General features: G+C 46.8%; 1 protein-coding gene across 1 annotated transcript in view; it reads left to right on the forward strand.

Annotated features, from left to right (window-relative positions):
* Positions 1 to 10,065, forward strand: part of LOC126095629 (nose resistant to fluoxetine protein 6-like) — a 193,644-nt gene extending 183,579 nt beyond the window's left edge. The window contains exons 11-12 of the mRNA XM_049910393.1: positions 2,098 to 2,218; positions 8,784 to 10,065. Of these exons, the coding sequence (XP_049766350.1) occupies positions 2,098 to 2,218; positions 8,784 to 8,950 (288 nt within the window). The 3' untranslated portion in view covers positions 8,951 to 10,065. The remainder of the gene's footprint in view (positions 1 to 2,097; positions 2,219 to 8,783) is intronic.
* Positions 10,066 to 24,983: the final 14,918 nt, after the last annotated feature.

Below are 24,983 nucleotides of genomic sequence, written 5' to 3' on the forward strand. Positions count from 1 at the left end.
GGATCTGTCCCCCATTGAGCATGTTTGGGACTGGATGAAGCGTCGTCTCACGCGGTCTGCACGTCCAGCACGAACGCTGGTCCAACTGAGGCGCCAGGTGGAAATGGCATGGCAAGCCGTTCCACAGGACTACATCCAGCATCTCTACGATCGTCTCCATGGGAGAATAGCAGCCTGCATTGCTGCGAAAGGTGGATATACACTGTACTAGTGCCGACATTGTGCATGCTCTGTTGCCTGTGTCTATGTGCCTGTGGTTCTGTCAGTGTGATCATGTGATGTATCTGACCCCAGGAATGTGTCAATAAAATTTCCCCTTCCTGGGACAATGAATTCACGGTGTTCTTATTTCAATTTCCAGGAGTGTATTAGCAATGTATTGTGCAGCATAGTCTGTCACGAGGCGTCGGCTACAAGGTTATCTCTCAAAATACCAAAATTCTCAACTGAAGGTAACCTATCGTCATTTATTCGTTGCAACGTTGACAACCAAATTTTATCTAATTTAACATCTCCTTTTTTTCTGTGTAGAGGGCACCACAGTCAGGTGATGTCGGCTACTAGATTACCTCTTATAATGCCAACATTCTCGATTGAAAGTAATCGATCGTCATTCTTACGTCGCAACATTGACAACCAAATCACACACACACACACACACACACACACGCACACACGCACACACACACACACACACACACACACACACACACACACACACACACACACACACACATGCCCGAGGGAGGACACGAACCTCCGCCGGGACCAGCCACACAGGCCGATTTATCCGTATTTCACTGAGACGAAAGTCATATCGGAGACATCGCATTATCATGCAAGCATGTATAGAGAGGCTTTTGACATGTATATATTGTTTCGAGTTCTGGTTGCAGTTCCCTTCTTAGCCTCTGAAAACATCTCCCGCAGTCGGCGAGAAACGTTACGAGAAAGTTCTATACATCGGTCACGGCCTGTTAGCCCAAATATTTTAAATGATGTCAGTACCGGAAATTTTACACTTTACGGATCTTGAGGACGCTCTTCCTCTCTGAAGTCAGGTTTGAGACGGTGTTACACGATATTGGCATGGTTCCTCCCGGTTTTATGGTTATTTGTCTGTGTATTTGAATTGTATTGTGTGGAACTGGGGACCTACAAACAACGGAGAGGCCACGTCCCCGCCGTACCCCTCTGTGGTTCACAATCCCACAACAGGCTACAGCAGTCCACTTACCCCACCGCCGCCCCACACCGAACCCATGGTTATTGTGCTGTTCGGCCCCCAGTGGACCCCCCCCTCCCCCCCTCACCCCCGGGAACGTCACACACCAGACGAGTGAAACCCCAATGTTTGCATGGTAGAGTAATTATGGTGTATGCGTACGTGAAGAAAGTGTTTGCGCAGCACTCGCCGACATAGTGTAACTGAGGTGGAATAAGAGGAACCAGTCCGCATTCGCCGACGCAGATGGAAAACCGCCTTAAAAACCATCCACAGATTGGTCGGCACACAGGACCTCAACACTAATCCGTGAGGCGGATTCGTGCCGGGAACCGGCACGCCTTCCCGCCTGCCGGCCGAAGTGGCCGTATGGTTAAAGGCGCTGCAGTCTGGAACCGCAAGACCGCTACGGTCGCAGGTTCGAATCCTGCCTCGGGCATGGATGTTTGTGATGTCCTTAGGTTAGTTAGGTTTAACTAGTTCTAAGTTCTAGGGGACTAATGACCTCAGCAGTTGAGTCCCATAGTGCTCAGAGCCTTCCCGCCCGGAAAGCAGTGCGTTAGACGGCACGGCTAACCGGGCGGGCCATTTATCTGTCTACTTACCGTTTGTCCATCACATTACAGAAGACGATACGCTGTCAGAGTGAAAACACGACATCTTGATTATGGGTACAACCGAACACATTCCATTATTATTTAGTCACTTGCGTGTTAAGCGCAGGTCCAGTTCGTGTGGTAATTTTTGGTCATTCAGAGTGGTCGCTCCCCTTTCCTGTTTACCGTACATCTTTCTCGGCTGTTGTGCCCGGCTGTAGTAGTGAGCTGGGCTGTGCGGACGGCAGTAACCATGCTGGCTGTTCTTTCCCGCAGATCCAGACGGCCATCGGCGTGCTGGTGACGTCACTGGGCGTGTCGCTGGTGCTGCACCTCACTGTGGAGCTGCCCACCGTCGCGCTGTCCAAGGAGTTCCTGCGCCCGCCTCCCCCGACGGGTGAGTCACGCCTCGTCCAACTACCGTATCGCAACTGGGAAGGAAAACTCCTTCCCGTTCAAATAACTTACGGGAATGCAGCTGGGTGACGTCGTCGACAACGGCCGATTTTCGACTGGAGCACACTCTGCCATTTTCAAGACAAAACGGCAGTATGTAAGCGCTGTGCAAGGAAATTTAATACCTCGGTTTTCAGAGAACCTCCGGAAAGAAAAAGCACGCGCGCACCCGCACACCAACCAACCCGCACACCAACCAACCCGCACACCAACCAACCCGCACACCAACCAACCCGCACACCAACCAACCCGCACACCAACCAACCCGCACACCAACCAACCCGCACACCAACCAACCCGCACACCAACCAACCCGCACACCAACCAACCCGCACACCAATCAACCCGCACACCAACCAACCCGCACACCAACCAACCCGCACACGAACCAACCCGCACACGAACCAACCCGCACGCGAACACCAACCCGCACGCGAACACCAACCCGCACGCGAACACCAACCCACACGCGCACACCAACCCACACGCGCACACCAACCCACACGCGCACACCAACCCACACGCGCACACCAACCCACACGCGCACACCAACCCACACGCGCACACCAACCCACACGCGCACACCAACCCACACGCGCACACCAACCCACACGCGCACACCAACCCACACGCGCACACCAACCCACACGCGCACACCAACCCACACGCGCACACCAACCCACACGCGCACACCAACCCACACGCGCACACCAACCCACACGCGCACACCAACCCACACGCGCACACCAACCCACACACGCACACCAACCCACACACGCACACCAACACACACACGCACACCAACACACACCAACACACACACACCAACACACACACACACACACACACACACACACACACACACACACACCAACGCACACACACACAAACGCGCACACACACACCGACACACACACACCGACACACACACACCGACACACACACACCAACGCACACACACACACACACACACACCGACACACACACACACACACCGACACACACACACACACACCGACACACACACACACACACCGACACACACACACACACACCGACACACACACACACACACCCCGACACACACACACACACACACACACACACACACACACACACACACACACTGTAATCACTAGCTCCATCACAAACCAAGGACGACCGACGTCAAAAGTTACCGACAGTAAAATTAATAATCGACGGGTGAGGTAGCATGAACTCTGTCCCTCTGTTTTTTGAGATGGGGGAGAGCAGGACTCCATGCAGAATTTAAACAAGAACCACAATCTTCATTTATAAAGTTAATTTCTAATTTAGTTTCAATAGCTACCTTAATAACACTATCCCAGTAACAGGATGTGCATACCAGAATCTCCGTGATGTTATACTCCATTGGATGACCGGTGCCAAGACAGTGCTCTGCAGTGGCGGATTTGTTAGGCTGTTGTAAGCGTGCGTGCCGCTTATGCCTAGTACACCGGTCCTTCACACTTCTGATAGTCTGACCAACATATGACATGCCACAACTGCAAGGAATACAGTTGGCATCCGATTTAGGCAACCAAGACTGTCCTTTACGGAACCTAAACGAACGCTAACCTTAGATGGCGGTCGAAAAACACACTTCACATTATATTTCCGCGATATGGCCAACTCTATTCGAAATTCTCCCTGCGTAAGGCAAAAAGTCCGTAAGCTTTGGTGTCACCTCGGTATACCATCATCACTCACCCGGCGCACAATTTGTCTGTAGCACAACGATACTTTTGCTGTTTTGGAGTTCCATGGCAGTGAGAATTTGAACAACCTTTTAGGATACCTGAATTCAATCCACCTGAATATTTGTTTCACAATGCTGATGGATAAGGATGGTTGTCTTCTCTTCCTTGGAGTGCTAGTCGAGAGGAAGGTGGATGGTACGTTGGGGCATGCTGATTGCAGGAAATCTGCTCACACTGATCAGCAGGCGAAATTTCCATCATCCTGCTCAACGTGAAGCGGTACTTCGTACCTTGGTTCACAGCGTCCATGTCATCTCGGACCCTGAGAGTTTGTCAGCTGAGTTAGCCCATCTCGAAGTCACCTTTCGTCAGAATGGTTATAGTGAAACACAGATCAGACGTGCGTTGTGCTATCGTCGAACCGTGCACAGGGTGAGGGACGATACCGAGGTGGCACCAGAATCTACGGTCTTCTTCCGTTACGCAGGCAGCCTTTCGAACAAGATTGGTCGTATTTTGCTGCAATGTGATTTGAAGTGTGTTTTTCAACTACTGTCTAAGATCAGCGTCCTTTTAGGTTCCATAAAGGATGATCGTAGCTTGCGGAAGGCGGTTGTCTACAATACCTTGCAGTTGTGGCATGGCAGATATTGGTGAGAGTATCAGGACTGTAGAGGACGGCTGTACTTAGCATTGGCGGCACAAATGCTTCCAACAGCCCAACAAACCCGTCATTGCAGAATATTTTCTTGGCACCGGTCATCCTATGGAATAAGACAACACGGAGATTCTGGCATGCTCTTCCAGCTACTGGGATAGTGTTGCTAAGGAAGATACTGAAATTAAGTTAGCAAGTAACCTTATAAATAAAGATTGTGGTTCTCCTTTTAAATTCTGCATGGACTCCTGCTCTCACGCATCTCATAAAACAGAGGGACAAAGTTTATGCTACCCCATCCATTGATTATTAACTTCACTATCTGTAACTTCTTACGATCTTTGGTTTATGACGGCACTAGTGATTACATTGTGTGTGTGTGTGTGTGTGTGTGTGTGTGTGTGTGTGTTTGTGTTTGTTTTATCTTTCCAGAGTTTCTCTGAAAACCGAGGTATTAATATTTCCTTGCACAACGCTTACTTACTGCAGTCTTGCCTTGAAAATGGTAGGGTGTGCTCCTGTTGAAATATCGGCGGTGGTCGACGACGGCAATCGGCTGCATTTCCATAAGTTTTTATGAACATTGTATACACTGGGAGAAATTCAGGTCTCACAAAATTCTTCTTGTTTTTCCTTCCTGTTTTACCCACAGTAAATGCGTCGAAAGCAACTGGTCTTCCGTAGCAGTTGGTTTCGTCTTAATTTTACCACAGAAATACGCGAGTGCGATTCACCTGAAACCTCTCTTACACTAGTGACGTTCTTACCTCAGTCGACAAGAGTGTCTGCAGCAGCGCCTGTGGCGTACTACTCCTGTACTGAGTGCCGCCTGTCACTCTCGTTGTCTTTTCGTTTACACATCGGCGCCAAAATTGTTTTTGTTATGATGATTTGCTGCTCTGCAATCTGTCACCTGAACGGTAGAGTGTGTGTTTCAGCGACCATCCTTGATAAAAAAAAAAAACAAAAAAAACTTCATAAAATTAAGTACCTAACAATGACAATAGATGTTACTAATGACCAAATCAAAATTTTTCTTTCGTCATCGTCAATGCTATAGGGCTGTTACGTCTTTTAACTATCCAGCCGTCTTTTTCTTGGTCTTACAACAGATCTTGTACCTAAAAGACTGAAATGTAATGATTGCTTTGGTTGTCTCGAAGTTGGCGTCCTAGCTAGATGTCCTAACCAGCTTTGTCGATTAGACATGAACTTCTCATATATAGCTTACATTTGAATCTCTTCTTGTCTTGTACACCCCTTCAGTGCTCTTAGAAATTTCATTTCTTCGTCATGTAGTTAGTTTTCTTACTTTTTAATAGTCATCCAATGTTTTACTTTGAATGACTTAATTTTGAGTCTTTCCTAAAGTTATTTCTCAATGTTCTGTTGATTGTTCCACGTATCACTTCACTTAAAAAAAGATATATTGTGAAAATTCTTAACTAAGGTCACGTGGTAAATTCTCCACACTGCTGAGAAGTAAGAGAATAGGTTAAGTGTTGCTCGAACATCTAAAAACATAATTTATTTGCTCAGTAAAATACGTACATACAAACATATCAAACAATATTTATAAGGCAAAAAATAGCGTGTTTTTACTTGATCCTTTTTTATCTCCCTTTCTTTCTAAGTGCCAAATAACATGGAAAACTGCTCAGTAGATGTGACGTTCATTAAGAAATGTTTATCTGTTTACGTTCTTATTTGTGTACAGGGAAGGGTTTTTCTTCGTCCAGATGTTGTAAATTGTACATTATTACGTACGTTCAGATATTTGGTTGGCCTTTTGGGAGAACACTAGTAGAAAAAGCATGCAGTTCTCTTGCTATCCTTACGATGTGATACGAATAACTAAACTACTGAACTGGAGATTAAGAAGGCACAAAAAAAAAAAGCGAACGCTGCACGCTGCGAGAATAGGTTAATTTGCGACACTGACCTTACTGACCTACTTGCAAAGTGGCTGGCGGCTGGTTACAGGCAGGTACGTGCCCCCCCACCCTCTCTCACTCTCTCTCTCTCTCTCTCTCTCTCTCTCTCTCTCTCTCTCTCTCTCTCTAATTTTCCAAAATCTTTGAGCAGAGTTGTTATACTGATAACGCAATTTACATGGTCACGTACCAAATTTTACAAGCATTAAATAATAAAATAGCGCCGGATAGTACATTCTGCGACCTATCTAAGAGATTTGATTGTGTGAATCACGGTATTGTCGTTGATATACTGAAGCTTTATAGAATTGCCGGTGTACCCAAACGATGGATGATGTCATATCTAACCAAAAGATGTAGAAACTTGTCCCTAGTAGTTCAACCAATACAGTCTGGGGAAATAATTGTGACTAGGGAGAAATCATGTATGGGGTGCCCCAGGGCACAATCTTAGGTTCACTATTGTTCCTCATTTATGTAAACAATCTTCCACCTAATATACAACAAGCAGAATTAATTCATTTTGCAGATGACACTAGGGTTGTAATTAATCCAAGTATACATACAGAAACAGAAGAAATGGTAAACAAAGTTCTTAAAAGTATGATTGGCTGGTTTTCTGCAAATGATCTCGCCCTCAGTTATAAAAAGACTCAACAAATTCATTTCTGCATGTCTAGGCGTACTACACAAATGGTAAGTGTAACACTGGGTGAGGAAATAATAAACAGGTTGGAAACTTCAAAATTCATGGCTGTCCACATTGCTGAGAATTCAAACTGGAAAAAGCACATTTTGTAATTCCTAAAACAACTTAGTTGAGCCACATTTGCACATAGAATCAGTGCACATCTTGGGAGGGACAATCCAGTAAGTTGACATATTTCGCATATTTTCATTCAGTAATGTCATAAGGAATAATTTTCTTGGGTAACTAATTTTAAAGAAATAAAATCTTCGTTGCTCAAATACGTGCTGTAGAATAATACGTGGTGTTCACTCATGATCGTCTCTTTAAGGGGTTGGACCCACTGGCTACAGCTTCACAGTGTATTTATTTCCTCGTGAACTTTGTTGTAATTAATCCACTACAGTTAAAAAGGAACAATTATGTACGGGATACAATACCGAAGGCAGAATGACATTTATTAATCCACATTAATGTTGCCTTTATCACAAAAAGGGGTGCCTAATGCTGTAAGTAAAAGGTTTGATCGCTTACCCAGTGACGTAAAATGTCTGACAGACGGCAAAGTAAAATTTGAAAACAATCTGGAAAAGTTTCTCCTGGATAACTGATTTTATTCCTCACCACAGTTTCTATTTCTCTAATGTGTAGGAGGTGGTGTAATCGTTACGCATCACAAAGATGCGCTGTGCGAAATGATCCATGGAACATAGAACTACCTCTCCCTCCCTCCCTCTCTGCCTCCCTCCCTCTCTCTCTCCCTCTCTCCCTCTCTCCCTCTCTCCCTCTCTCCCTCTCTCCCTCTCTCCCTCTCTCCCTCTCTCCCTCTCTCCCTCTCTCCCTCTCTCCCTCTCTCCCTCTCTCCCTCTCTCCCTCTCTCCCTCTCTCCCTCTCTCCCTCTCTCCCTCTCTCCCTCTCTCCCTCTCTCCCTCTCTCCCTCTCTCCCTCTCTCCCTCTCTCCCTCTCTCCCTCTCTCCCTCTCTCCCTCTCTCCCTCTCTCCCTCTCTCCCTCTCTCCCTCTCTCCCTCTCTCCCTCTCTCCCTCTCTCCCTCTCTCCCTCTCTCCCTCTCTCCCTCTCTCCCTCTCTCCCTCTCTCCCTCTCTCCCTCTCTCCCTCTCTCCCTCTCTCCCTCTCTCCCTCTCTCCCTCTCTCCCTCTCTCCCTCTCTCCCTCTCTCCCTCCATCCCTCCATCCCTCCATCCCTCACACACTCACACACTCACACACACACACTCTCTCTCTCTCTCTCTCTCTCTCTCTCTCTCTCTCTCTCTCTCTCTCCCCCTCCCCCCCTCTCTCTCTCTCTCTCCTTCTCTCTCTCTCCTTCTCTCTCTCTCTCTCTCTCTCTCTCTCTCTCACACACACACACACACACACACACACACACACACACACTATCTCTCTCTCTCTCTCTCTCTCTCTCTCTCTCTCTAGATAGTGGGACTTGGTTCGATGAACATCTATAAGTGGTGTTAGCCAGTTGTAGGAACTATCTCTTCCTTCCAGGTACCAATCAAGCGCGGGCGACCGCCGTCTCCAAAGGCGGGGTGGACTCGCGCGCCGAGGAGCACGCCGTGGACGTCGGCTGCTACGAGAACCAGGGCCTCGACCTGTCCCTGGACAAGCAGGGACCCTCGCAGTCCAGCACAGAGGCGACCGCCTCGCAACCCTGAGGCTACACAGCGTCCAGCAGCTGGTGCTAGAACCTTCTTCTCGCGGCACGTGGCCTGCCTGCAAAGACAAACAACACGGGTGTTAGTGTTGTGGAAAAGAGCAGGACACACTGTTGCACAATACGGTGTTATGTTCCTGTTGGGACACCTGGCTTTTAACAGATAAATTTACAGTGCAGGGTTCCCTGCGTTTGAAATGGACGTTGTTGTAAAAGTCGTACTTAAGGTTTTGCTACGTGCTGCGGCTACAGTCGTTTCGCCCACTAGTCGACAATTACTGTAATTACATAGTAGTACTATTGCTAGGGTAGGATTGTCAGCAGCGTTGGACCGGTCCCCACATTTCTATACACCCATGGGACCAAATTTATTTTAGCTGTATGATGTATTTATTACTCTTGTACCTGAATAGTATATTCCTCTGCAACTGATCGTTGTCATTTAAGGTTTGAAGGGTTTTATTTTTATATTATAATTGCTGCCTTGCCGAGTAATAAAATATTGAAAATACAGGGTCCTAAATGCATATGGAAAACGTAGGTGGGAACTTGATGCCTGTCACCGTTAAGTATATCACGGGATTCATCTTTGTTACTTGTCCCAAACGTTTTACATAGCAGAACAAGATCTTCTGTAGACTAAGTTCCTATTACAACGTACTTAAAAGCTTTTAACATATTTTTTTAAGCTTAGACAATATTTATCCGGAAGCTAGTTACGGGTTCACTTTATCAGGAATTTTATTCGTCAGGCAAATAAATAGTGTGGACTACGAATCATTGATATGGTTGTGATCCGGGGCAGCTTTAACCTGTAAGAGATATCTAGATATCTTTATTTTTTTTAATTTGACAACCACCTACCACAGGTTTCCATTCATATACTGTTTCCATTGTTTAAGATTTAATATGTTAATTCTTAGCATGCTGTTTATTATAATACAGGTAACTCCATATTTCTGATTAAAATGTTTTTTGTGTGTTGCTCAAAAGTTCCTAATGCTGTTTATAGCTGAAGCTGGTAATTGGAAACTGTCTTTCAGGCATACTAATTTGCATAAAACACAAAGAACAAAAATTGTAAACAAAATTTTGACTGCAATAAATAAGTTTTTACGCGGGTATAATGTTACGTGTTTGGCAATGTTTGTTTTATTTACCAATGACAACTTTGTACAATAAGGACGAACGTTGGTGGCTGAGGCAGAGCAATAGTTCTGTCATTTGGAAAGCGTTGAGGCTGCCCAATGCGCAATACCTTGTGGAAGAGACCGCCATTTGTGTACTCCAAACAGGAAGAAAAAATACAGGTGGATAGTACAATGACGTGAGACGGCTTTCGCAACCAATGTGAAGCAGTTCAATCGCCGTAAGAAATCCGATTGAGGTATTGCAACTCTGCAATGAAGCCCACAGCAGTCTGTCCGTCACCATTCCAGAACGTTACAAATCCCTCACACGTCTTTACATAGGATTGTGGGAACAAGATTTAAAGTTTCATGCTTATAATCTGCAAGTGGCTGAACAGTTATTGCCGGCCGGCCGGCCGGCGTGGCCGAGCGGTTCTAGGCGCTACAGTCTCGAACCGCGCGATCGCTGCGGTCGCAGGTTCGAATCCTGCCTCGGGCATGGATGTGTGTGATGTCCTTAGGTTAGTTAGGTATAAGTAGTTCTAAGTTCTAGGGGACTGATGAGCACAGCAGTTAAGTCCCATAGTGCTCAGAGCCATTTGAACCATTTTGAGTTATTGCCGGGAAATAAAATGAGCAGGCGAGATTTCGACATAAGCTTACTGGACGGGACTGACAGGATGTTGCATTTTGACAAATCTTGTGATGTCTGATGGGGCAAACTTTCATCTGAATGGGTCTGTCAACAAACAAAACTTTCGGTATTACTCGGACACAAACCCACAACTCCCAAGTCCCAGGCTTGTCCGAAAGTCATCGTCTGGTGTGCTATTGAACATTCCCCCCCTCCCCAAACCCAACTTTCTTTTTTTTTTAAGACGAAGACCTGTCACTACTGAGTGTCCGTTTCTAGTGGTATGTGTGGTTAATAATTTATTAATTTGTAAGTGGGCTGCTTCTGTATTGGCAGCGCTGTGTAGAGCTTTGCATTGGATCTCTGCGCTTTCTTTGTAAGAGAGCCTGTGGCTAGTTGGACTCATTGTTGGAAGTTAATCGCCAGTAGTGTTGGGTAGTTGCAAGTTAGTCACTAGCATGATGGAAGTACTCTTGGGCAGTTGGAAGTGAACAGCCAGCAGTGATGGATGTTCGGTGTGAGAAGTTAGCATTGATGGAGGGTAGAGGTGTAAAGTGTTAGCGTTGGCTAACGATCTGTACATGTTCGGCTTGGAGACTGAATATTATTCATCATTATATACCTTTGTACTAGATGTCAATGACGATTTATATTCGCGTTTGAACTGGATGTCACATTATTAAGGTAAAAAAAAATACATTATTTGGTTTGCAACAAAATCTTTCCTTTGCTAACCACATGCCTATTAGTAGTTAGTGGCTTTAGTAGTTAGAATGTTTTATTTAGTTGGCAGTATTGACTCTCGCTGTATTGCAGTAGTTCGCGTAATGAAGATTTATGTGACGTAAGTGCTTAATGAAATGTATAGGTTACTGTTAAGATTTCTTTTTAGTCAGGGCCATTCTTTTGAGTTAATTTGGTAGCAGTCAGATCGCGTTACCGTTGTGCATTGAGAGTAATTAATGAAAACGAAAAGTTTGAGTTCTGTTTGCCAGGGCAAATTCAGTAGGTCAGTGTTGTAAGGATAAAGACTAGCAAACTGACACTTGCATTCAATTTCACTCAGCACTTTAAGCAAATATTTTATTAAGAAGTTTCAAATTTCACAGCTGCAGGTACATTGTCATGTAAACACGATGTTGTTGTTGTTGTGGTCTTCAGTCCTGAGACTGGTTTGATGCAGCTCTCCATACTACTCTATCCTGTGCAAGCCTCTTCGTCTCCCAGTGCCTACTGCAACCTACATCTTTCTGAATCTGCTTAGTGTATTCATCTCTTGGTCTCCCCCTACGATTTTTACCCTCCACGCTGCCCTCCAATACTAAATTGGTGATCCCTTGATGCCTCAAAACATTTCCTACCAACCGATCCCTTCTTCTGGTCAAGTTGTGCCACAAACTTCTCTTCTCCCCAATCCTATTCAATACTTCATCATTAGTTATGTGATCTACCCATCTAATCTTCAGCATTCTTCTGTAGCACCACATTTCGAAAGCTTCTATTCTCTTCTTGTCCAAACTATTTACCGTCCATGTCTCGCTTCCATACATGGCTACACTCCATACAAACACTTTCAGAAATGACTTCCTGACACTTAAATCTATACTCGATGTTAACAAATTTCTCTTCTTCAGATATGGTTCCAGAAAGACGAGACTGAAGTCCACATGGCCCGCAATTCAGTGACTACACTGGGATGCCACATTCCATACAGGCTACTCGGACGATTCAGTGATATCCCACGGCAGCCAGCGATAACTTCATCTTTTAGCTTCTGATTTTTTTCTGAGAGCTGCTCTCAAGAACAAAGACCTTTTTCTTTACGGCGCCTCAACAATAGCGTTTAGTTGAAAGGTGGAATATGGGAAGAAATAGAAGCTGTTCCTCAAAAATAGTCAGAGAACGTAATGAGGAAAAATGGCTCTGAGCACTATGGGACTTAACATCTATGGTCATCAGTCCCCTAGAACTTAGAACTACTTAAACCTAACTAACCTAAGGACAGTACACAACACCCAGCCATCACGAGGCAGTTAAAATCCCTGACCCCGCCGGGAATCGAACCCGGGAACCCGGGTGTGGGAAGCGAGAACGCTACCGCACGACCACGAGATGCGGGCGAAGCGTAATGAGGAGCTTCCAGGGCTGTCTTCATAAGAGCAGCGTCAGTAATGGAATCCTTTTGTTTTACGTAGTTTCCAAGAAACCAACGAACAAGGTAATGCTTCGCAGTTGCTAAAATGTATGGGAATTGCAAGTACACCCTAATCTTCTTCTCCTGCATCTCTATCTCGTCCTCCTCCTCCATTATCTGCTCTCTCTCTCTCTCTCTCTCTCTCTCTCTCTCTCTCTCTCTCTCCTCCCTTCATCTCCTCGTTTCCTCTATGTCCGTTCCCACTTCCCCTACGCCCACCTCCTCTTCCCCCCTCTCTCTGACCTTGCAATCGCAAAGGAAACCTTGATTGTAGACGCTTAAACTGAATGGATAAATCGTTGGAGTCACTGGGTACAGGATATGACACAGAGACCTCTTCAGTTGCTTTATCTGTGAGGACAGTAGCTTCAGCGATTGTATTTTGCATAGTTTTGATTTGCGAACCGGTAGCATTACAACGTTTCGGACGATTCTGATTTCGTAGTAGCATTCTTATAACTACGCTATAAGCCATAGATTACAACTTTCTCGTTTTATTAGCTGTGGCCGAGCGGTTCTAGGCGCTTCAGTCCGGAACCGCGCTGCTGCAACGGTCGCAGGTTCGAATCCTGCCTCGGGCATGGATGTGAGTGACGTCGTTAGGTTGGTTAGGTTTAAGTAGTCCTAAGTCTAGGGGACTGATAACCTCACATGTTAAGTCCCATAGTGATTAGAGCCATTTTTTCGTTTTATTATAAAACCGACTTCGAGGGAGAAAACAAAACAATACATTGTTTTATATACAGGACGGGGCAAATAAAAGCGGCCTGGACGAGTGCATGCGACTGGATATGAATGTATGCATATAACTACCCCACTGACGCGCACACCACTTGTACGCCCGCCACGTGATCCACATCGGTTCAGACAGTAGTGCGGGCTGTGACTGTGTGAGTGGAGCAGTGCTGATGGTTCTCACAGTGGAGTAGCGGGTGTTCGTTGTGGAAAGCTGCGTGACGACGAAGTCGTGGAAACGGTGTGATCAGTTGTTTGCCGAGAAGTTTAATAATGTCAGAGTGCCAGCAAAGAGTGCGATGCAACGCTTAGTCCGAAAGTGGCCTCAGACAGGATCTGCTTTGAACAAATCAAAAAACATTCCGAAACGTGCTCGCACACCGTGCTCTGCAGTTCACCAGAAAATGCTTCTGACTCCTACCAAACCAACCCGACGCCCGTCGCAAAAAAAAAAAAAAAAAAGAAAAAGTGGCTCTGAGCACTATGGGACTTAACGTCTGAGGTCATCAGTCCCCTAGAACTTAGAACTACTTAAACCTAACTAACCTAAGGGCATCACACACATCCATGCCCGAGGTAGGATTCGAACCTGCGACCGTAGCGGTCGCGCGCTTCCAGACTGAAGCGCCTAGAACCGCTCGGCCACACCGGCCGTCGCCCGTCGCAAGAGATCGGCACATCACGTCGATCGATACTCTACCTGGACTTGTTCTCCTAGCTACTTTTATTTGCCCCACCCTGTATATTAAAAATAGCCTATGTCCGTCCGAATGTCTATTACATCATCGTGTAACAATTCTAAGTAAATCGGTCAAAACATGAGTCTATTTTGTAACAACATTTAACAACTTCTTGTTTTTATCTAGACTCATAGATTAATTTAGATTTGACTTCTCAGTAACGGCAATATGTATAGAACATTTGTCTAGAAGTTGTATTGGTTTAAATATGCAATAACCCCAATAATAAAAAGATGAAACTATACTTCTTCCCAACGGCCACCCGATCTGACTAGTAACAGTAGATAGCTGACTTGGTCTCTTTTAGATTTTCGTACGATTAACACAGTTTAGATTAACTGGCGGATGATGCGGTTATTGGTTTTCGATTTACTCGTTTAGGACCCATTTTTTTAACAACTCATGTGATTATGAAAACAACAATGCAGGGAAGAGAACTTTGCAGTAGCTTCATAGCTGCAGTTAAATGTTCCTTGCGATTCTTTACTGGGGGCAAAATTGGCTTCTAGATACCTTCAACCAGGTCGATTCTCGATTTGTTTCAAGTGCGTTTCAAGTTTTGTAATCTTGTGCCAGCGATTACTCAGAAACACCGAGTAGAAATGCTTATTAGGCTTTCATACTTCACGTTCATTGGTGCCCTTCATTTACTACCGTAATTTTATGCGTTATCCTGAGTAACTATATTGTCCAAGTGACAAGCGTAAGCAAGGGAAATTTTGTTCCACTGGTGGTGATGTTTGGAGAAAAGAGAGTGTGAAACACCCTACTTAAATAAATTATTTGCTGCTCTTCTCGGTAGCAAAATTGGGCTGATAAACATAAAGTCCCCATCGAAAGAACGAACTGTAAAGCCCAATCTCCTGGGAACGATAGACGGTCCTTACGCTCAGTGACAGAACAGAAAACGTACTTTCAAGAAGATGGGATCCTTGGATCTGCGTCTGTTTACTAATGACAAAATTCGGTTGAAGGTGAACATTGAAACTGCTTTGATTCTTGAGTCGAGAATACTAAATCCTGATTATCTGTTTTGTGTGAGTTCACATTCATGTAAACCTTTTTAAAAGAGCTTAAAATTATCTTATGAGAAAATTAAAGTTTAAAATTCCAGCTTTCGGTACTTCTCAAGCGGAATAATAAAGAGTTCTGACATGCGCTAAGGTACGACATTATTCCTTATGCAAATGAGCAAAGGCTGAAAATTCGGTTATGGAGTTCGTAAATGCAGTAACTGCAGAGTCAAATGCATTTCAGAAAGATTACTTTCCTCTGTCCCGTAAGAGATGTATTCATTGACTGATGAGACAGCGCTGGGGTTCCCAGGTTGTGTTCTATCTTCTTAGCACACCGCTGATCCAACAGTCTTGTACATTCTGTAAAACTGACATCTCTAAATCAAGTGATACCATTACATAACATTATACCGTTCCATCTGTGCTGCTTTCAAATACCAAACTACGGAGTAAGGACAAAAAAAATTCTCATTCTCGATAAACGCTCCACGCCCTGTGTGCACGTGATCAGCTGGTGGCGTTGCCCTGCGTCGAGCCGGCGTCATCTGGAGCGTACCAGTTACAAATTATTTTTCTCAGTAGTGACACGCTCTGAGACAGACGCTACACAAACACAGATATCGTACAGAGCAAACAGCGTTTTGCCAGGGGTGTATATTAAACTATACGCTGCAGCCATGCGGGTTGCTTAAAACAGCACTGTACCCACCTCCGAATCCAATGTCGCTAATGCGCACTTGAGCGGTGGGGTTCAACACAAAGGTAGACGATTCGAATGCCGGGTCTGGAAGAAATTTTCATCGTTGGAGAACGACGGGAGGTGATGGCTCACAGCTTCTAGTCACCAGATTTAGAGCCAGTTTCCTTGGGTTAAATTCCAAACTCTTCAGCAGTTTACCATGGAATGAGGACATGTGACACGCTGTTAATAGAACTGATACAGTGAACATTAAAGTGGGGTGTGTCCACCTTTCGCCTTTATGACGGCTTGAGCTCTTCTAGGGTCATTTTCGGTGAGGTATCTGGCTGTGAAGGAATGACAGCCCGCTATCTACATTCATACTCTGTAAGCCACCTGACGGTGTGTGACGGAGGGTACTTTGTGTACCTCTATCGGTTCTCCCTTCTATTCCAGTCTCATATTGTTCGTGGATAGAAAGATTGTCGGTATGCCTCTGTGTGGGCTCTAATCTCTCTGATTTTATCCTCATGGTCTCTTCGCGAGATATACGTAGCAGGGAGCAATATACTGCTTGACTCCTCGGTGAAGGTATGTTCTCGAAACTACAACAAAAGCCCGTACCGAGCTACTGAGCGTCTCTCCTGCAGAGTCTTCCACTGGAGTTTATCTATCATATCACGGCACGTAACGTTCTCTAAGCACTCGCCAAAGCCAGTCTTCCACAGGGTATAAAAGGAATCATCACTCCGAATTACTCGTTTCAAACATCTATTGTATAGTCAAGCGTCGCATAGCATTGAATACTGAATGGGTTGTGAGAGGCTGCTCTGCCATTGCACCCCGTTATTTCCAACTCCCTACGCAGGGTCATTGCGCAAGCTGCCCTGGTGGTAGCAATTTCAAACTCGTGCGTCATTTCTTCCGCAGATTACATGCAATTTTTTTACTGCCACACTCCAGCAATTCTCGACGCTCTCTCTCCGTCAGTACACGAGGCCTGCCTGTCTTGGTTTAGCTGTCTTTGTTCCTTCACGTTTCCATTTCACAATTACATCACGAAAAGTCTATTTCAGTAGCTTTAGAACTGTTCAAATGTCCCTGATGGATTTGTTACTCAGGTGCCTAAATTCGAGGTCACAGAGCACTCCTGACCGACCCATTTTGCTGTTACTCCTTCTCTACTGACAACAAATACTCCCCTCATCTGGACTGTCGCTCTGGACGTTGACGTCGAAAATAAGCAGTGATCGCATTAATGTGACTGCACCGTGTAATTTCCCACTGAGGTCTTGCACTACTAGCTCTAGTTGATTGTGTAGCACATCACGGTTGCCCAGCGCGTAGGGCAGTCTACATACGAGGCTGCGCAGAAACTGGCTTTTGCTCGCACCAGCCTCTCACAACACAGTGATGAACCAAAACATTACACCTACTGACCACCACGAGACTGAATGCTGCATGATTGCATTGCGAACATGTGACGCGGTAAGGAAAGCATATGAGTAGGGAGAGAAGCATGGGGAGTCACTCTAGGGACGAATGGGGGGAAATCCACTAATGTAAAGCGAGCAGATTGTTATGGTCCTCGCGTGGGAACGAGCATTTCGTCAACGGAGAAGCTGGTCGGATCTTGGCAAGCTGCTATCGTGAGAGTCTGCGGAAAGTGGTTGAATGACTGTGGAATCAAGATTGTCTCACGATATCTGACGTCCCCATCCCATTGCAGAACGTGGCGGTGGGAGAGTTTTCCGCTCAGTAAAACAAGGTGGTGGGAGAAATATGGCAAATCTAACGACAGAGTACAGTGCTGAAGCAGACACAAGTGTTTCGGTGCACAATATTGTTCAACAAGGAGTACCACTGCGGACGATCACTATGTGATCGCATGTTGACCAAACGACGTTCAGTCACAGGTAAACGTGTAGGGTGAATCACGTTTCTGGTAACAGCAGGTCAGGTGAACTTCTGCTCGAAACATGCACCACACCGCATACCTGTGGTATGATGCTATTGGGGTATATTCATCTGGGCTTCTGTTGGACATGCAGTGGTAACCGAAGACACCATGACAGAAGTAGACTACATGAACACTCTAGACTACCTGCAATCCATTATGCTTGATGTCTTCCCCAACAGCGGTGGAACCTTCCAGCAAGATAACTGTCCATGTCATAAAGCTAGAATCGTGCTACAATTATTTGAAAAGCATGATTGTCAATTTATGTTGATATTTTTGCCATCAAATTCACCTGACACGAACCCGATGGAACACATCTGGAACACTGTCCCGTAATTAACGAGAATTGCATGACTTGTAGTGTGTAAACATTTGGTACTACGCATCTCCGAAAATCCACTATGGTCTAGTCGAGTCCCTGTCGCGAAGAAACGTTGTTGTATCACGTTCAAAAAGTGGCCCAACACGATATTAAAATGGTGGTCTTAATGGTTTGGCCGGCCGTTGTGGCCGAGCGGTTCTAGGCGCTTCATTCCTGAACCGCGTTGCTGCTACGGTCGCAGGTTCGAATTCTGAATGGGGCATGGATGTGTGTGATGTCGTTAGGTTTAAGTAGTTCTGAGTCTAGGGGACTGATGACCTCAGATGTTAAGTCCCATGGTGCTTAGAGCCATTTGAACCATTTAATGGTTTGGCCCATCAGTGTATAGTTTTGGGGAAAACCACAGACGCCAGAGTCAACTGCTGCGGGCAATGACGAATTAGTAAGAGAGGTTACACTCGGCTGTCGCAGGTGAGCAGCTTAGCTGCAGTGCAGCCAGTCACTTGCTATGTCACTGTTGTGCGACGTCGACCGGTGAGCTACCGCACCCTCGGGAACGTCTCTTCGCTGTTGGTATTGACGTAACGAGCATAAGAGGCGCCTATGGCATACGACTTCGTTTCGCACACCCCCCTCCCTCTGTGATGACTTTCATTTTTTATTTAATCTTTATATCCGCGTAGCCTGTTAAGGTATTATTTAAATGAACACGACTTAGAATCAAAGGGAAGAGTCATGTTTCAATAATTATGAAGCCGCTGCCGTTAGCCCAGGTGACATCGACGATGCTCAGAAACAAAGGTATAAGTGGCGATCAAAAGGTTTCCGTTCGAAGGTCGTACAGTCCAGAATCGGTATGTCAACCATTCAAAATCGCCATGAGCATTGAGGTAATAATCCGAACGACTGACTAGGTTCACGATACCCGTTTGGTAAGACGCCGTGTCCTGCTGCGTGAAAAAGCCTGTAATTGCCTGCAGTACATCCTCGTCCGCCAGGAGTAGCCAACTCTTCAAGGCCGTTTATAAGCCACCGAAGGCGTGATAATCGCATGGGGAGAGATTAGGACAGGTGCAAAAGTGTGTCCCACTTGAGTTGGCGTATTGTATTGTATAGAACTGGGGACCCAGAAACGACGGAGAGGCTTCGTTCCCGTCGTAGCCCTAAGTGGTTCACAGCCCCACAACAGGCTATAGCAGCGCACTCATCCCACCGCCGTCCCACACCGAACCTAACTTTATTGTGTGTGTCAGATTTCAGTGGATCCCACCGGGAACGTATCACACCAGACGAGTGTAACTCCAATGTTTACGTGGTAGAGTAATTATGGTGTACGCGTACGTGGAGAAAGTGTTTGCGCAGCAATCGCCGACATAGTGTAACTGAGGCTGAATAAGGGGAACGAGCCCTCATTCGCCGAGGCAGATGGAAAACAGCCTTAAAAGCCATCTACAGACTGGCCGGCACTCCGGACCTCGACACTAATCCGCCGGGCGGATTCGAGCCGGGGACCGGCTCGCGTTCCCGCCCGAAATGCAGTGCGTTAGAGCGCACGGCTAACCGGGAGGGCTCGAGTTGGCATAACCTGTGATCTCTCCAAGATGCACTGACGTCCTGTATCGAATCGCGACCAACATCGAACTTGGCGTACCATTCCACAACGATCCCACACCTACATTCTTCGTTCTCCAGTGGGTGCCTATCGGTGTTTGTCCTTCGGCAGCCAAGAGTAGAATAAAAGCACGTTCGTCCTGTTTGGACACTTTCGGTAATAACGTCGACATAGTTTACTTTTGCACATTTACTGTACATACGTCGGAAAGACACGAAAGACACGGTAATCCATTGCCTACATGTCGCTAGTTACACACCAGTACCGGAGACGCTCTACGTTGCAAAGCCCTCAAACAGAAATTTTTGATCGCCCCTTATCCACTGAGGCGACACCTACTATTGTGTCGGACCTTCTTTCGCCCGGAATAGTGTAGCAGTTCGGCGTGGCATGGAGTCAACAAGTCGGGAGTCCCCGGCAGAAATATTGAGCCACGGTGCCGCCGTAGACCTCCAAAATAGCGAAAGTGTTTCCGATGCAGGATTTTCTGCACGAACTAGCCCCTCGTTTATGTCTCATAAATGAAGGTATTAATGTCGGGCGATCTGGGCGCCCAAGTCAATCGCTCTAACTGTGCAGAATGTTCTTCAAACCAATCGCGAACAATTGTAGCCCTGTGACAGGGCGCATTGTCATCCATAAAAATTCCGTCGTTCTTTGGGATCATGAAGTGCATGAACGGCTGCAAATGATCTCCAACCAGCTGAATACATCCAGTCACTCATCAGTCCATTCCAAGTAAACACAGCCCACAGTTTCCAAGGCTCTCGGGTGTCCAGCCGGAGCCGGCCATGGTGGCCGAGCGGTTCTAAGCGCTTCAATTCGGAACCGCGCTGCTGCTGCGGTCGCAGGTTCGAATCCTGCCTTGGGCATGGATGTGTGTGATGTCCTTAGGTTAGATAGGTTTAAGTAGTTCTAAGTCGAGGGGACTGATGACCTCAGATGTTAAGTCCCGTAGTGCTTAGAGCCATTTGTCCAGCCGGATGCGATCGTTGAAGTCCCAAGATATTTCAGCGAATAATCTTTCCGCCATCATCAGGTGATTCTGATGGAATAGTCTGTCTGCTCATTGTCAGTGTTGTTTATGTCCGTTCAGTCGGGCTTCGATTCCCTGCGCCGACGGTCCGGTTGCGGCCGCCGACATTCTGTTTGCGAGCGCCGACGCTTCGATTGCGGCCGCCGACAATCCATTGGCGGGCGCCGACCCAGGTCCGCGCCCACCCCGGAGTCGCGCCGGCTGGAGGAAGATGCAGAATCCGTGGAGTGTCCTCTGCGGCCGTCGTAGAAGGGTCTTGTGTCGGCTTGTGGCGTGACTCCTTGATGGAGTTAAGTAATGGTTGCCATGCCTTGCTTAGTTGAAAACCTGTGTCTCGGTTTATGAGATTGTCTGTTACGCCAATGTCGGCGGCCGCAACCGGAAGTTCGGCTGCCGCAATCGCCGTCAGCACCGGGAGTCGAAGCCCGACTGACGGACATAAATAACACTGACAATGAGCAGACAGACTATTCCATCAGAACGACCTGATGATGGCGGAAAGGTTATTCGCCGAACTATCTTAGGACTTCAACGATCGAATCCTGCTCGACACCCGAGAGCCCTGAAGACAACACACACTCCGGGAAAGCCTCCGATCACAGTCCACAGTATTATGGAGCCACCACCAGCTTGCACAGTGCCTTTTTTGACAACTTGGTTTTGTGGGGTCTATGCCACACTCGAAACCTACCATCAGCTCTTGCCAAATGAAATAGCGACTCATCTGACCAGACCACGGTTTTCCAATCGTCTGCGGTCCAAACGATATGGTCACAAGCCCAGGAGTGGGGCGCAGATGATGCCATGCCATTAGGAAATGCTCTCACTTCGGTCGTCTGCTGCCATAGCGCATTATCGCCAAATTTCGACGCACTGTCCTGACGGATACGTTCGTCGTACGTCCCTCACTGATTTCTGCGGTTATTTCAAGCACCGTTGCTTGTTTGTTAACACTGACAACGGTAGGCAAACGCCACTGCTCTCTAAGGGAAGTATGTCGGCCGCTGTGTTGCCCATGGCGAGAGGTAATGACTGAAATTTGGTATTGTCGGTGCACTTTTGACTCTGTGGATTTCGGAATATTGAACTCCCTAACAATTTCCGAAATGGATTGTCCCAAGCGTCTAGCTCCAATTGGCATTCTACGTAAATAGTACCTTATCCCTGTAGTGCGGCCGTAATCACGTCGGAAACTTTTTCACATGTATCAACTGAGTACAAATGACAGCTTCGTCAATGCACTGCCCTTTTTACCTTGTGCACGAGATACTACCGCCATCTGTGTATGTACATTTACTATCCTATGGCTGGCTGGCCGGCCGGTGTGGCTGAGCGGTTCTAGGCGCTTCAATCTGGAACCGCGCGACCGCAACGGTCGCAGGTTCGAATCCTGCCTCGGGCGTGGATGTGTGTGATGTCCTTAGGATAGTTAGGTTTAAGTAGTTCTAAGTCTAGGGGACTGATGACCTCAGATGTTAAGTCCCATAGTGCTCAGAGCCATTTGAACCATTTTGAACTGCGCCGAATCGTCATTGAGGAGTGGGACAATCTGGACCAACTGTGCTTTGATGAACTTGTGGATACTATGCCATGACGAATACAGGCATGCATCAACGCAAGAGGACGTGCTACTGGGTATTAGAGGTCCCGGTGTGTACAGCAATCTGGAGCAATACCTCTGCAGGTCTCGCTGTATGGTGATACAACATGCAATGGGTGGTTCTCATGAGCAATAAAAAAGGGGAAATGATGTTTATGTTGATCTCTATTCCAATTTTCTGTACAGGTTCCGGAACTCTTGGATCCTAGATGATGCAAAAAAATTTACAGCGCTCTGGCAGTGCTGGAGTAACTTTTCGATTTCGCGACAGTAGAAAACACGTGGCTCTGAGGCACAGAACTCGTCGAGCCGTGTTCGGGGCAAATTTTCATCCGGAAAGAAAGTTCATTAAAGGCTGTTCGATAGACAGCGCATAAGGCGAAAATCTGAGCGCGCAAAATCTGATGAAAAAGGTTTGTGCAGAATGACTTGCCAATCCAACTGCTGCAGGCCTACAGCGATTTTCGTCAGTCTAGCAGAATACGGGCGGGCGTTATCGTGGAGTAGCATCACTTGATGAAGTCTTCCTGGCCCTTACTCTTGGACTGCGTCTGCAGAATGTCTCAGTTGTTGACGATAAATGTCAACAGTGGTAGCTACATCTCGGGGAAGCAATTCCTTAGACATCACACTGTCGCTGTTTCGACCCGTGCATAACGTTTTCTTTTGTGGATGCTCGCACGTCTCTTTACGGGGAGCTGCTGCTTTGTTTGAGCTCATGAAAGCCTTTCTATTCCTTATGTTAGCATAAAGACACCATTTTTCGTCGCCGACAACGCTAGAGGAAAGGTTCAAAAATGGTTCAAATGGCTCTGAGCACTATGGGACTCAACATCTTAGGTCATAAGTCCCCTAGAACTTAGAACTACTTAAACCTAACTAACCTAAGGACATCACACACACCCATGCCCGAGGCAGGATTCGAACCTGCGACCGTAGCAGTCCCGCGGTTCCGGACTGCAGCGCCAGAACCGCTAGACCACCGCGGCCGGCGCTAGAGGACAGGAATGGTCGGTGTTGTTCACGAGGCAATTGGTGATGAGCAAGCAGAGATGCACATTTGGCCATCCTATGGCTTTCGTCACCTCATTGTATCCACCCAGTCACCAACATGCCCTTCAAATTATGAATGAACTGTCGCTGTAGTGAATTCTCGGCAGAAAGCGACCGATTCGCAGAGGCAGCAGTGAGCTGGGTACCATTGCAAGTGGGGTCATAGTCTCCACTTGTTTATATAAAGGAAAAAGACCGTCGCAGTCCTCAGAAGGAGCACCTGCAGGTCTCGGGATAGTAGGGCCAGCCACTAGCCTCGCGGTGTGAGGTCAGACGTGGGGCCGCGTAGCGCCACGCCGCCCAGCCGCCCAGCCGTCTGGCGGCAGCGGACTGCGTCCTCGACCTCCCGTCGAAGACCAAGGACGCTCCGGCCACTGCCACCTCGTGCTGAGCTGCTGACCGGCGCCCTCGTGTGCTACCAGCTGGCCCTGCCACGTTCTCTCCGAGGACAGATAACTCCTACGGAGACTAAAGGCTGGCGCCGTGACCATTAACGAGTTACATCCGCCAACCGTTATCTTTTGTGTCCGATTTTACTTCGTTTCTGTATCTTCGTAGTGGTAGAAAAAACACGACTGGCCATTAAAAACGCTACACGAAGAAGAAATGCAGACAATAAACGGGTATTCATTGGACAGATATATTATACTAGAACTGCCACGTCATTACATTTTTACGCAATTTGGGTGCATAGATCCTGAGAAATCAGTACTCAGAACAACCACCTCTGGCAGTAATAACTGCCTTTATTCGCCTGGGCATTGAGTCAAACAAAGCTTGGATGGCGTGTACAGGTACAGCTGCCGACGCAGCTTCAACACGATACCACAGTTCATCAAGAGTAGTGACTGGCGTATTTTGACGAGCCAGTTGCTCGGCCACCATTGACCATACGTTTTCAATTGGTGAGAGATGTGGAGAATGTGCTGGCCAGGGCAGCAGTCGAACATTTTCTGTACCCAAAAAGGCCCGTACAAGACCTGCAACATGCGGTCTTGCATTATCCTGCTGAAATGTAGGGTTTCACAGGGATCGAATGAAGGGTACAGCCACGGGTCGTAACATATCTGAAATGTAACGTCCACTGTTGAAAGTACCGTCAATGCGAACAAGAGGTGACAGAGATGTGTAACCAATGGCACCTCATACCATCACACCGGGTGATACGCCAGTATGGCACGCTTCCAATGTGCGTTCACCGCGATGTCACCAAACTCGGATGCGACTATCATGATGCTGTAAAAAGGACCTGGATTCATCCGAAAAAATGACGTTTTACCATTGGTGCCTCCAGGTTCGTTGTTGAGTACACCATCACAGGTG

This window comes from Schistocerca cancellata, chromosome 8 (assembly GCF_023864275.1).
Source record: "Schistocerca cancellata isolate TAMUIC-IGC-003103 chromosome 8, iqSchCanc2.1, whole genome shotgun sequence".
NCBI lineage: Eukaryota > Metazoa > Arthropoda > Insecta > Orthoptera > Acrididae > Schistocerca > Schistocerca cancellata.